Raw genomic sequence first — 14,784 nt, forward strand, 5'->3', positions numbered from 1 at the left:
AGATCTTGGGATGTACATTAATGAAACCAAGACGACATACATGTGTCCGTATAGCTAAGTGGTTAGAGCGCAAGGCTACCGTACGGAAGGTCGCGATTCAAATCTCACTGGTGGCAATGGAATTTGTATCGTGATTTGACGTCGGATACCAGTCGACGTAGCTGTGAATGAGTACCTGAGTCAAATCGGGGTAATAATCTCGGGCGAGTGCAATGCTGACCACATTGCCTCCTAGTGTACCGTTACGGTCTTGAATGAAGTGCTCTAACACACTTCAAGGCCCTGATCCAACATGGATTGTTGCGCCAACGATTACTATTATTATTATTAAGACGAAATACAGCACGAATTACCAAAGAATCAACAGTATCAAATTCCCACCATAGGGTCAAAGGTCTTACTCTACTAGACAATGATCTTGTTGGTCTCCATGTATTCCTCGGAGATCTGGGTTCTTAGCAAGAACAATCGCGAACCCTTAGCCGTGTTTGAGAGAATAATATTCCGAAGAATTTTGGCCCCCTATATGAGCAAAGACGATTCCGTACCCTATATGATGAGAACATTTATGGCGATGTAATGACGGTTTGGTTGTGGATAAAATTCGCAGTGGGCGGGTCATTTAATCCGTATAGGTGATAGTAATCCACCCCGGAAATGGTAGAAAAAGGAGGATATTGAATTAGTGGACCTCTTTGTAAAACTGTGATAATTGGAGTTCTTTACCGACTAGATTGAATACAGGTTATTGTACCGTTGATGGTGATGATATTGAGGTATCATCTTTTATGGACGATGCAGGAAGTCACTGTAACATCCAAACAGAAATGAAATAATCTTTGTCATCAATGCGCTCGAACGGGTTAATATCGCAGGGCTTTGAGGGCTTTCCTGCTTAGCTATAGCATGTAAAATCTGCAATCCCTACAGAGCCGCTACTCCGCTTCATTCATAAATTGTAAGAATCCAAGATCTTTTTGAATGAATAAACCAAGGGGATGGGTCAATAAGATGCCAAGGAAAGGCATCCGTCTTGAATACGACAACTGAGGTAATTGCGTGTCTTCTTCCGTCGCAAAGATAATAACTAAAATAATCCTGGAATGCATCAAAGATTGCCTCGAAAGCTTGCTAGTCGGAAGAATCTGATTCCGGCAGTGGATCTTGCTGTGCCGATCACATTAACACCCTTTAGATCATTGTGGAACAGTCTGCGGTGTTTATATGGTTGCTCCGTCTACTGTTCACCGATTTCGAGAAAGCTTTCGGTAGCGTGAACAAGGTGTATATTTCGGAGCATTTCGGAGTAACTAATAGCTATCACCAGAGTGACATATGATCGGGGCTAAAGTGTCACATGGTGCATAGAGATAAAATGCCAGAGGGTTTTGTAGTGGAGGGTGTAGTTAGGATTGGCAGGCATATTTATATAATATTTTTTTCGTTATCGGTAATGGCGTAACGTTTTTTAAGCTGCTTCGGTTGGAGGTTATTTGAGAGGATGATTAAACTATATCATCCCTCCTTAAACACCAGTCGATGGCTGGCCTGGATTTCGAAACGAGGCAAGCACCGTCGAACTAACAATAAGCACCATCAAAACCATGGTTATCAGTCTGATTACTAATCGCGCTGCCTCTAATAGTATTAATGGGCAGAGCATCGAAGGCATCTAACAATTTGTTTGTCAAGGAACAGTTGTTTCTGCCGACGGCGGATGTTGATGTCACTTAGATTGTTTGCCCAAAAATCTACAAATGCATCAATCTCACTACCAATATTAAGTTGAGGCTGTCTCGCGTCATCGTTCGTGTTAGTAATAGTACTCAAGAAATAAAGTCCTCTAGAGAACCAAAGGAGAAAACGGAGCTAACCAATAATGAAAAAGAAGTTAAAGTGCGGTTATCGTGCCGACGATGAATAACGACAGGCTCTAAGATGTGGCCGCGAACAACGTTGAACTCTGGGAACCAGACGACTCGCAGTTTCAACTAGCCTGCCTCGACAGCCCTGAACACATCGATAGAGGGCTTGAGATTAGACTCAGATTCTGCACTTATTCAATTGGAGATTAATCCCATTCCATAACAGATGAGCCACCGCAAAGAGCAAACTGCACTCTTTTGACGATCTGAATGCCTCTATTCATAAGCTACGAAAAAGGACTTGGTTGGCAACATCTCAGTTTTCATTTGTAGCCCAAGCTTCCGAGGTATTTGGATGGAAGGTTATGGCACAATCAGCTCATCCGTTCACGAGGGTGAGCGGTGTGGAGAGCTTAAGTAGAAACTCCTCCTAACTGTAACGAAAACATCACTGAAGGCCATTAAGTATTCCTTTGAGTTTGTAGATATACCGTAAAATGCTCCGACTAAACTTTGCTGGTAAAAATCCCAAATAGACCAGCGATGGGTCGTTGGTGGGATAATCAGAGGCTTAAAATTCCGACCTGACCTATGACTGGGTTAGACCTCGTTTCCGCTTGGTGGTTTCACAAGACGTTCAAACTGTCTTTGTTAGCGAACTATTTGATGGTGATATTGCATCAAAGAAACCAGAAAAGGTTCACAGCGAGATAATGAGATTCTTCGGTGTTCATTTTACTTTCCTATGAAGCTCCTAACGAAACATTCATTAGAACTATCCAATATGCCAAGAATAAAGGCAAGGACTGTAATAACTGGATACGATTTTGACGTGCAGCATATCTTTTGGCTAAATTTTAGGATGAGGAGAGTCGAGTCGAAGAGAATATCTAGTAGAGGCAGAACTGCAGATCCTCACTGTATTGAACTCACTTTCCTCAAAAACGTCAGGCGAAAATTCATGGATCCTATTCTAATCCTCTTGCTGGAATCCAGCTAATACAAACAATCAAGTATCCAGAAACAATAACAGCAAATCCTTCAGGTTGTTCTGGTGCTATAGGACTGCAATAGGTTGTTATCATCATTCATTTGGAGGTGAAAAAAAAGCGACTAACCTTACATATACGTAATTACCAAAAGAGAAGAGTATTCGATAAATGGCCTCGAATCTTTTAGGATTACAGATTTAATAACCTTAACCAACGTATCAGCCATAGAAGACGGATCGGATTCAAGGGTGCTCTTGGAAAACCAGATTATGGAATTGTGAAAGTGATGATGAAAGTGTTCGCCATTCTATTGGCAGCTGAAAAATATTGACTGAACGATGTCTTCCTGATGAAGATGCCGGAGCACTCTAATATCGCTTGCACTGAAGAAGCTGAAACTCGGCCAGGGTTTGCCTATACAATGGTGGGACAACTAGCATTTTGCATCAGGCAATCCATTGTCAAATCCCCTCTAGAGGGTGGAGTTGGTGAATTCCTGCTAACCTGTAATGGAATTTACGGTCTCTAGGTTACGAAAACCCCGGGAGGGCTTTTAACAAAGCCATGCTTTTTAAATTATCACATGAATAAATTGGGGTGGTGATCTCGGCTATATTTGGCCAATATGAGGAAAACGAGCAAACAGCCCTGCATATAATATATATATAGCTACTCTGCCTCCTTACACTTTAGACGGAAGTACATTGATAAGCTTTTTTTGCAATGGGGAGGGCGATAATTACATTGTTGATTATCCCATATCAATTTTCTAGCTTGTCTTGGTTTGGGCTACGTTCCAGCCTAGAAACTATTCAAACCCAAAGAATTCCAGATGGATCAGCTTGAAATCATTCTAGCTGAAATGTTTGGAGAGTCTCGTTGAACATCACGTTCGTGGAAGGCCCTAAGATCGCACCCACTAAATGAAAACCAACATGCTTACTAGGCACTGGACTTGCAATGAAACCAAATAAAACTACGCTGGTTTTAATTACAAAGAGGAGGAAACTGGATAGTCCTTGCCTTACAGAAATGAGGGGTGCAACCCTTCACCTCTCCGAAAAAGTGGAATATCTAGGAGTCATTTTAAATAAATAGCTTCTTTGGAACAAGCATTCAGAGTTAAAGATGAAAGGGGTTCTCACAGTCTATGAGCTGTAAGGATAGACCTTTCCAACATGGCGACAATTCTCTAACTAGGCATATGCTCAGAATAAGAATTGTACAAGATGATATATTTTCCTACTGTAATGAGAAAGCGAAATCCACGGCATTTTGTATATGAATGCTACGCTTATGGACGCATCAAGCATCAGATCTTTGGTGCTGATGTGCTCCAATTGCAGCGGTTAGCATCACATCCACTAACGAAATTCCTATGATCCATCAACGTATCTGGGATGTTACGTTAGACGGGGGAGTCATGGGAGTACAATGCGCCACTACGGCCTGAGTGTTCAGAGGCTATACTTCTTACTTACCATACAATAAACTCGTCATTCTAGGAGGAGTTTGTCGCTCTAGAGTATCGTGTCACAGAACAGTAGGTCGAAGAACACAAACCGGTATAATGTCCCACAAAGGGGTTTATGGGAACCATGTTCTTCTTCATTTTCTTCAATCTTTGTCCCGTTCACAAGCGGGGTCCGCGCGTCGCGATCGGTTTCGCCTCTATCGAATGCCTGATCTTTTAAATCCCCATCTAACGAATCAAGCCACCGTTGTTCGATGTTCAGACCAAGCTTGGCAAGTGAATTCTCGTTAGCACGAATTGCATGACCATACCATCGAAGACGCCTCTTCCGCAATTTTTCCACGATCGATGAAATCCTATAACGATCATGGATATTATCATTTCGGATGTGATCAAAACGTGTGGCGCCACTAGTGCAACACAACATCTTCGTCTTCATTACCGCAAGACGCCGTTCATTGCCTTTTATAGTCGACCAACACTCAGAAGCACAGATATCGACAGGACGGATGACATTGCAACCATGTTCTCTACAGTAAAACCTTAATTGCAGACTAGACTACTACAGATTACGACCTTTCATCATCAATGTAATTTTATAAATAAGCTTGAGTCATTCACCCTTTTTCTTTATAGGTCGGCCATTCCCATTGCAAAACTGTACAGTATCCAACCAGTCAACTGAGTCCTTACAAGTTGAATGCATCGAAGGATTTGATGGAGGTCTTCCACAAGGGTTCATCCTAGAACTTGTTGAAATGCCCACGCTGCGCCTAGTACGAAATCTAAGCTTATCGGTGAGACTTCTATGTATTATTACCCCCACCCCTTAAAGCTTCTACAGTGCAGTATCTCCAAAGACAATTAAATTATTCCAAAAACATACGCATCTGTACTCAGCCCGAGAGCTCGCTCACCCACCACGAATTTTCCATAAATATGCTTTTTATTGAATGAATATCATCCAGCACATCTGTATCCTGCTTACATGAATATTCAATGACTTTTTAATAGCATTATTTGTACGAACACATACTTATGGTAATCATTGCCTTTTTTCCTGCCATTCCAGAGAGCACCAGTAAATTTCTTTATCGACAATTTAGAGCCGGGCTCATCGTATCGAATCATCCTATTTGCAGTAAATGCCAAGGGGCGATCGGAACCGACTATCATTGACGATATAACATTCAAGGGCGTTGCTAAATTTACAGGTAAGTGAAAGATATGGTGGATATGTGAGTCTGAATGTTCATATATTGCCAGACCAAACCCACACGAATCCTCCATTTGCATATTTTGTGAAAATTCATTTTGACTCGACCGAAACCGCCCCGGCTTCCTGACTCTTCGTCCTTGTGCTAAATTTTTATGTCACTGGAGATAGAAATATGAACGTTTAGCTTCATCCTGGGATTTTCCCATATCCTCCTTCGTTCGGGTGCGAGGTTTGATCTCATTGCAGATGTCCCGCATTGAAAAGAATCTGTTTTGTATCCATTTTGAGGCAAGTTTTTGAGGATATTATGTATGTACGTTCGTCCACATGATGAGGAATCAAGCAGAAGCGAGTTCAAGATCTCGGAACGGCAACCTGAAGAATTATTCAAGACACCGTGTACTTCATCGAAGGATTTTATGTGCCAATTGCTTTCTTTATCGAGAGTCCCTTTTATGCTAGCATTAGCATATCTTGGTACTCTCTAAGATGCTTTTTGTGCAATTTTCAACGTTGCTCCTGTCCCGGCGAAGGGTGGTTTTATCTTATGTGCGTCTACAGATGATACTTCAGGTTAATAGGATGAAGCTTGCGAAGTTCTTTATGGCGAATCGATGTCTATTCTATTTTGAAAAGAGTTTGGACAAGTTTGCGCTGTCACAGTGCCCTAGAAACAGAATAATCCAAAGGACTTTGAAGAAAATAGAATGTGCATGGAAAGTGTACACCACAAATGTGAGTAGTGAAGCTTTTACGTCTTCAAAACAACAGGGGAAGACACTAGAATCAAGGCTAATAAATTAAGTTTTCGATACCTGGTTTGAGCCCTAAATGGAATCCAGCCATATCTGTTTTGTTTTCTATTTCATCAACGAAACACACGCCAGGACGTTCTGAGCTTGGGGCTGATTCCATTTCATTGCTGACAAAGGCTCAGCAGTTGATTTTGTTTGGGTGATGTCTAATGTTTAATTCATTCGTGGAAAGTTTGATTCTACTGGTTTGAAATGTGTTTTCCTTTTGTTTGCCTGTTTATTAATGTAAATCGACGGCTTGTACATTTCTCAGTGCATTGACGAGGGCTTTTAATTGTCCCATTAAAATGCCTTCACAATGAAGTCGTTTTGAAAATTCAACAAAATCACGGATTTTCGATTCATTTTTGCTATTTGAAAGAATACTCCCCGTTGGGCATAGCTGTCTCTATTATCCCCAGATTTTAAATGGTAAAGGAAAGACTTTAGCTATGTTGCAATAACGATTTTAGAATCTCGTTAAGCTTATTGTAAATTTTCGTTGAAACCCTCTCAAAATGGCTTTATGTGCCATCGTTTTATTTATTTCTATTCACTTCTTAGCGGAGTATTGGGCACATGTTGTTTTCATTCATTGTTGGGGGACTATGCTTTAGTTTTATTACCAGGATGAATGATTAAGAGCACCTGGTAAGTCTAGACTCTGCGGTCAGTTCAAGAGAAGACCAGATACTTTAGTTCATTATACTGGGAATTGCGGCTGAAACTTCGTCAAAGACGATCCCATGTGCTGTTGAGAAAGAATAAAGGATGGGCCACTATGGTCTGAATGGTCGTGTCACATCCGGGCAACCTAGTGAATAATTGGGACCTTACTAATAGTATCTACTATCAATTAATGCATCCTATATCCTACTGAGATAGGGACTTTCTTCTAAAGTGGGGTATCAAAAATCACACGGAAACATCCCCTGATTGTCATAAACGGTGACTAAAAGAGGATAGAAAGCTTTGGGCTAACAACCTGTAATTTTTGATTCTTTTTCGTCCTATCGATACATTGTCCATACCTCACACGGATACGAATTGGTTTTTGAAAGAAGTGTACGCCTAGTCTACGCCTTATCGGGGGCTGTTGATTGCTTGCTTTCTCCAACTTGAGCGAGAGTTCCAACGGTACAAGCTGGATATTCTGAGGTGAACACCTCTGGAAAGCACTTCTCTCCTTCGAAAAGTTTGATGGTTGCATTGAACTGACGGTTGCGGCAGCCGCAAGGCAACTTCATTACGGTCGACTTCGGATAGAATATTGCGAGAGTGCAACAGATGGAGACAGAGGAACTATACGGCGATAGATAATAATAATAATAATAATCATTGGCACAACAATTCATGTTGGATCAGGGCCTTGAAGTGTGTTAGAGCACTTCATTCAAGACCGTAACGGTACACTAGGACGCAATGTGGTCAGCACTGCGCTCGACCGAGATTATTACCCTGATTTGACTCAGGTACTCATTCACAGCTGATTCGACTGGTGTCCGACGTCAAATCACAATACAAATCCCACTGCCACCAGCGAGATTTGAACCGCGACCTTCCGTACGACAGCCTTGCGCTCTAACCACTCAGCTATCTGGACGGCGATAGATAACGATAACGATAAAAGGCTTGTAAAGTTCTGCGGCCTTCGTTACCTTTTGTTTGGGCATAGAGGCTGCCGTAAGGGCAATTAGGATTCAATTGACCATTTTGGTATCTGCAGTAGACTTAGTTTTAATAAAGGGAGGAGGTGTGTGGATGATCACTTGATGGCCGCTTCCCTTCATTTTAGATTTGCAACAGCCTAGCGGTATTGAAATGTCTTCATAACCGAACGGTAGATGTTCTGCATAGAACACATTGGGTCGCCATTAAAAATGCTTTTTCTCAGATATTTCGAAGGGACATCACATGATCTGATGACTATGGGACCGTAAAAATGGAGCAATACATGAGCAAATATATCAGTCCCGGATTTCCATAACGTGAGAAATCCCGAGAAAGGCAGGGTAGTGTTTAGCGGAAGGAATCCGTAAAACCTGGAGATCCGAGATTTCTCATAGGGAATGGGAGAAGGAGATCCTTAAAAGAACATCCGTCTGAGTGGGACGATTGCTCTCTGCTGCCGCAAGTGATGATACTAAGAAAAGCTTCATTAGCCTGGTCATCGCACTCTTCTTACCTGCGTTATTGGTCAGAGCATCGTGGTAGCTTTGTTTTTGTTGCCGGTGAGATACGCTCGATTGCAAAAACGTTGTCCTTTTCTCACCAAAATGTCAACTGGGATCATTCCTGCGTGATAGCAGCCTGCTTCATCGGAAATTGTTCTGTAAGCGCAGCAAGTTAGGAGTGCACTTAGGCGATACACAGCCCCGGTTTTTCTCTTATTTATTGTATTGCTGCTTATGATAGGGTCGAACGGACCACCCCCGAAATAGGGAGTCGACCGCTCCGCTTTGGGCTACTTATATTTGATGGCATACTCATTCTCAGTGCTCCGGTATCATAGACCTTCGCTGGTGGACACTCCACGTGTGATTTGAATTTCAGTCCCTGGTCAATCGTTACACCTAAGCACTTGAGCGTAAGCTTGGAATGTATTGCTTGTGTTCCAACTTTGATTTTTCCATTGTTTCAGCATTCTCCTAAACGGCCTCTTCCAGTGAACTACCCTGCTTGGCGTTGGCCAAGCTCGCGCACTAGCTCCTGGATCTTTAACTCGAGGACCGTGGTTGCTTTCGTTCCGGGTTGCCGAAACCTAACTTCGGAACGATGGGGTAATCACACACCACTGAAACAGAATAACACTAAAGGGGTTAGAAAGAATACTTACTCGATTTGTATGGCTTAAGTAAATGAGAACACTCGCGACTCCACTTCAACATACCTTTATTTTCTAATCACAATATTCTATTTCACTCTTATTAATAATTTTTACTTAATTATCATAATATCAAAAGCGATTTTAAAGTAATTCCCGCGCGTAAAGTGTTCTCGGATAGAACCCTTTAGCTCTGTTCAGAGGCTTGTACACAACTCAAAATTAAAAGTAACGTTATTCTTAAAATCACCTATGTTTGACCCTTCCGTGTTTACACATTGCTTTGAAAGTGTTCTTGTACATAACACAATAACACTTGTTTATTATTGTAAATTTGGTTGTCGGCGACAAATCGACACCTGCTGTTGCGCTGCGAACTGCTGACACGGAAGAAAGTCATGTCGAGGCCAAATATACCATTTGGTATGTAACATGCTGATGCAAAGGCGGAAAAGAATCTCGTGATGTCCAAACTAGCCATTTGCATAGCATGTGATGTAACGACGGAAGAGGTTAAATGCGCAGGCAGACTGGGTTTCATGGGGCTAGCTCCAAAGATGCGGCTGCTGGAGAAAATCCGGTGAAATCGCTTGAACATCCTCCCGCGCAAAGAAAGTCCAATTGCCTGGACCTGGACTGTTATCTATTGGCAAACGGTCCCAAGTTTCTGGATATGGAAACTCTTGTATTGGTGTCACTCATTGCCAGCTTGCATTCTAAGGGTGTAATGCCATCCTTCTACCTCTAACGATTGAAATGATGGCGCCCAAAACGGAAACCCCTAAGTAGTGCGTAGCGCCTTAATAACCCCTTCCATCAATAGCCAGTCCCCTGGTAGATCTCCGATTGATGCAGAATTGTCTTCCGGGTGTTGATGTGTTGTTTTTTTCCGATGAAGTCGATTGTCTTGTTAGTATTATACATATCAAAGCTTATGCCTAATTTTCTTTTAGCGGAAGGGTCCACAATTTTGTTTGTTCTTAAATGTATCGTTCTTATTTTCTTCATTGTGTTCATTATTCTTTTATAATTGAATCTGCTCTTTAAAAATTATAATAAAAAAGGCTATTTAACCCTAGGACTTTGTTACAAGAGGATGAAAATGAAGAATGTAATAATTACACAAATATAAATACTTGGTCGTTTTTTATAAACGCCTGGAAAACTTGAATCGTTTAATTTTATTTTGCTTGTATGTGATGTAGTTATCATTATGTTCATATGCATTTTGTGTTTATAGTTAATTCTAGTGTTGATTTAGAAAATATTCATACTTCACAAGATCACCACATTTCGTTTTTTGCTTACTATTTCTGCAATATTTTTACTCTCAGTTAATTGTTCTCAGATTACTTATATTTCGTTTTTTTTCATTGTGCACTTAAGTGTGCTACCTATTGGTAGTAATTAAACTACACGCGTAGTAATCAAAATTACTCGAAAGCGATTCAATGCCTAGGGAATACCTCATCAGCTCAGTTTCACGATGACGTACCACGGTAAAGAAATGTGATCCATCAAGCGTTGACTTTGCACATTTGAAATCAGAGCGCCGGCTGCCCCAGACATTGAATCACTTTGCACGCGTCTGCATTCATTTTTGCTTGCACTCATGCTACCAAAACAACACATATCCAGCGACTGTCACCCAACATAACAAAAAACAAAAAAACAATCAAAACAAATCTGATACCTTGACACCATGCTACTGTTCTTGACCGTGACTTTTTTGCCGCCGGTCTGTTGTTAATTTGTATTAGTCACTTATTTACAATCCATTCATACACAAGAATTTTACGTAGGTTAGTGATTATTATTTAATTTCATTTATTTACATTACAATTTCGGATCCAACTACGGGTTTGTTTTTTTTTTACATGGGAATGTATACACAGGAATTCTAGACTGAGGAATTTGCGGGTGACATGATACCTATAGGGTTTGTCGATTCTTGACCCCATCTCCCGTGCTGCCGATCCGCTGTTGCTAGATGGCTTATAAAGGTAGGGTGATCGTCATCCCCCTTTCGCTTCTTTCTGGCTAACCGTACCCAAATTCCTACGATAACGGCCCCTACTAATAACCCTGCCAAAGTACAACCGTGGGGAATGTATTGTTTGAACACATTATCGTCATTAATTACTCCATCGAGTTCTCTCTTTAATGTGGCTATAAGGTGCTTGTTGTCCCGGACGAGACTGATCTCGGTTGATGGAAGATTAAACCGAGGAGTGACTGTTTCATACACCTTTGTCCAGTTTACTGTAATGGCTCGTGGAATCTCTTTTATCTGGAAGGGGACCTCGCCCATGGTACAATAGTCGAGCTCTACTAGAGAAACAGGAAACCGAATTTCTAACTGAGTGTCATTACACGTGATTGGTATTTTATCAACTTGCCCTTTGAATATCACTCCAACATGGGGGCTAATGCGACCGATGTAGGTCTCATTGCTCCACCGCGTGGTCGAACACCAATCCTTTAATTGTTGGCCTCCCCGTATAATTTCCTTAATACATGATGGTCCAGAGCGTAACAATTTTGTCTCATATAGACGAGGGAGAATCTCTGTAGACTCTTCCTCGAAGAAAAACTTGTCAGCATTGGGCCCAACGAATAGGATGCGGAATGGTACCGTTGTCCCCAAGTCCCAAGTGTTATTTTTAGAATCTGGAGAGGTGATAACTGCTACCTGTCTAAATTCCTCTTTATACGCAAGAGGAATTGTATATTCGATCGTAACGAGATCATTCTGAAGCCATGCAGACACTGGATTAACCTCGAACACTCTTTCTGGCTCATCTTGTTTCGGCAGGACTACCCCAGGGACCTCCCTATTAACCTGGCTTATAAAAGCCGCCAGTTCCTTGGTAGGTCGAATGTTTCGTAATTGCTCATGTTTGGCAACGATTTCGCTAATTAATGTTTTAATTCCTAGGGAGAACTCCGACAGCTCCTGCCTTATCATTTCTTTCCCCTGCTGCTCCATTAGCTGATTTATCTGGTTCTCCACCTGATGGTACTCTAGGTCCGTGATGTTTAACGTTAACGCTGCGATTTTTGTCTGTTGATGTCTAAGAGCTTTCACTTCCTCGCGAATAGCTATGTCTCGATAACTAAGGTAAGCTACTGTCCCCGCCGCTAAGAGACCTGGGATATACTTAGCACCTGTTTTCAATAAACTACTTGATATAATGGGGACTATACCAAAGGCCCGCCTAACTCGGTTGACCTTATAGGAAGCGGTCAACTGTCGATTAACATCAGCGACTTGCAGTTCGCTTGTAAGTTTCAGCTCGTTGCAATGTTCTTGGACTTCCTCCACCATCTGCCGCTCACATATCCTATGGAACTTTTCTAACTGTTGCGACATTGTGTCGAGATCACGCGTGAGGTTTACTGAGGTTGCAATAGTATATTTTAGGTCAAATGCCTTTACCTGCACTAATCCCAGTTCCAAAATTCTGGTTTCCAAGACCGGGTCCACTGCCCAGGACACCACTGTGGCGGGCATTAGGCATATACACAGCAGAGTAGCCACTTGTGCTAGAGACCACGGCTTCCATCCTTTTCCGCTTCGCGTTCGGGAGGGAATGTCAGGTGGAGCCTTGTCCGGTTCTAACGCATTATCATCTGCTTCCTGCGCTTGAGAGGGCTCAGCTTCCTCTTCTGGAAGAAGAGGAACGAGCTGATGCACAGCACGATGTATATTGTCCCTACCAGCAGTTTTTAATTTTACTTGACGGATGGTGCCCTGTAGATCTGGAAAAACTTCTAACACTCGCCCGGTCTTCCAATCTAATGGCCTGTGACCACTTTCTTTGATTAGAACAAGTTCACCTGGCCTCAGTTGCCTACCGGGGGCCTTCCATTTATACCGCTTCTGTAGATACCCCAAATAGTCAGTCTCGAATTTGACCCAGAAATGCTTCTGCAGTTCCTGGATCTGAAGCCATTTTTTGGTTGCTGGGAGACTTTCATTTAGACCTTCCCCAGCCGGAGGTGCCAATAGGCTTCTTTGAATGATGAAATGTGCAGGAGTTAGTACCTGTAGGTCATGACTATTATCAGCCAGCGGATACAATGGTCGGCTGTTTAATATTGCTTCCCATGTGCAGACGGCAGTTTGAAAATTTTCATATGTCAGGTTGGAAATTGAAGGCATCCGCTTTATGTAGCGTTTTAGACTCCCCACTGCTGCCTCAAACAGCCCTCCGTAGTGGCTGGCTCTTGGGGGATTATGATGCCATACGATCTGACGCTGAGCCAACCTCTCCTCGCATTCACTGGTCAACTTTCCCCAGGCTTCCCTGAGCACTTTGGAAGCCCCTACTAAGTTTGTGCCGTTGTCGGAGCGAACCATTTTCGGCTGGCCTCGCCGGCTTACGAACCTTTGAAACGCAGCCAAAAATGCATTTGTGGTAAGATCCGTACAGAGCTCTAAATGTATCGCTTTAGTAGACATACATACGAAGACCCCTATGTAGACCTTCATAGATTTTGTGGTCCGTAAATTTGATGCTTTTTTTATACTGGACGCCCCGTATAACAGATCATCCATATAGAACGCGTTCTTGATGATCCAGTTGATCTCCTCATCAGGAGCATTGTCGTCTGCCACCTGGTGAAGCGTTCGAATTGCTTGCCAGGGTGCACAGTCTAACCCGTAGGTCACCGTTTTCAAGTAAAACTCTCTTATCGGTTCTTCAGGCTTTGCCCGCCAGAGAATCCTAAGCTTGATCTGATCCTCCGGTCTTAAAAGTATCTGCCGATACATCTTAGTAATGTCACTAGAGTATACATACGCAAACCTGCGTATTCTAGTGACAATGTCGAAAATATGGTTTTGCAACTTTGGACCGGGATGGATCATCTCGTTAAGGCTCACACCATTTGATGTCGGACTGGAAGCATTGAAGACATTCCGCAATTTCGTCGACGTGGCCTCTTGGCGAACCACGCTTAAATACGGGATATAATATACTTCGCCGCTAGTGTCAGATTGATGACCCTTTGGAACTTCAGCCATGTGGTCCAAATTAAAATATTCTTCCATAAACTCATCCGATTTGAGCTTGTGGTCTTTATTTTTCAACCACCTTTTCTCCTGACCGAGATAGTGCTGCACAGCCTTGTGGTAGGAGTTTCCTAGTTTAATATTATCTTGTCGCCACGGGGTCGGTACCACGTATCGGCCATCGTTCTCTCGGTAATGACCCTTTACGAATAGGTCCTCACAAATTTCGTCATCTATCCGACTAGATTCATCTCTACTTAGGGGCATATCCCAAAAAGCCCTTAAGTCCTGTTCCCATTCCTTGATTGTGACATGTGTTGAGGTGAACTTCGATACCGAGGATTCCGCCGGACCAGACACAATCCATCCCAATTTCGTGTTCTGGAGCAGGAAACTATCTACGGTTTCTACTCCATTCACGAAAAGTTGTGGAAGGATACTAGACCCTAATAAAACTGGAACGTGAGATGCATGTTCCGTTACGGGATCCGCCAACTTCTTCCCTTGAAACAATGCCTTTACTTGCGGCGGTACTTGTGGAAGGGAACCTTTAGTTACCCGTCTGACTACTAACGCTTTAGTGCTGACCTCGGAACCAT

The 14,784-nt window shown here is 42.5% G+C and overlaps 1 protein-coding gene across 1 annotated transcript in view; it reads left to right on the forward strand.

The window, feature by feature from the left end:
• The window catches only part of LOC119657775 (neural cell adhesion molecule 2), a 641,753-nt gene that overhangs the window by 589,347 nt on the left and 37,622 nt on the right, over positions 1-14,784 (forward strand). Inside the window, exons 15-16 of the mRNA XM_038064845.1 lie at positions 4,968-5,128; positions 5,404-5,545. Coding sequence (XP_037920773.1) covers positions 4,968-5,128; positions 5,404-5,545 — 303 coding nt within the window. The remainder of the gene's footprint in view (positions 1-4,967; positions 5,129-5,403; positions 5,546-14,784) is intronic.

Source organism: Hermetia illucens, chromosome 5 (assembly GCF_905115235.1).
Source record: "Hermetia illucens chromosome 5, iHerIll2.2.curated.20191125, whole genome shotgun sequence".
Classification (NCBI taxonomy): domain Eukaryota; kingdom Metazoa; phylum Arthropoda; class Insecta; order Diptera; family Stratiomyidae; genus Hermetia; species Hermetia illucens.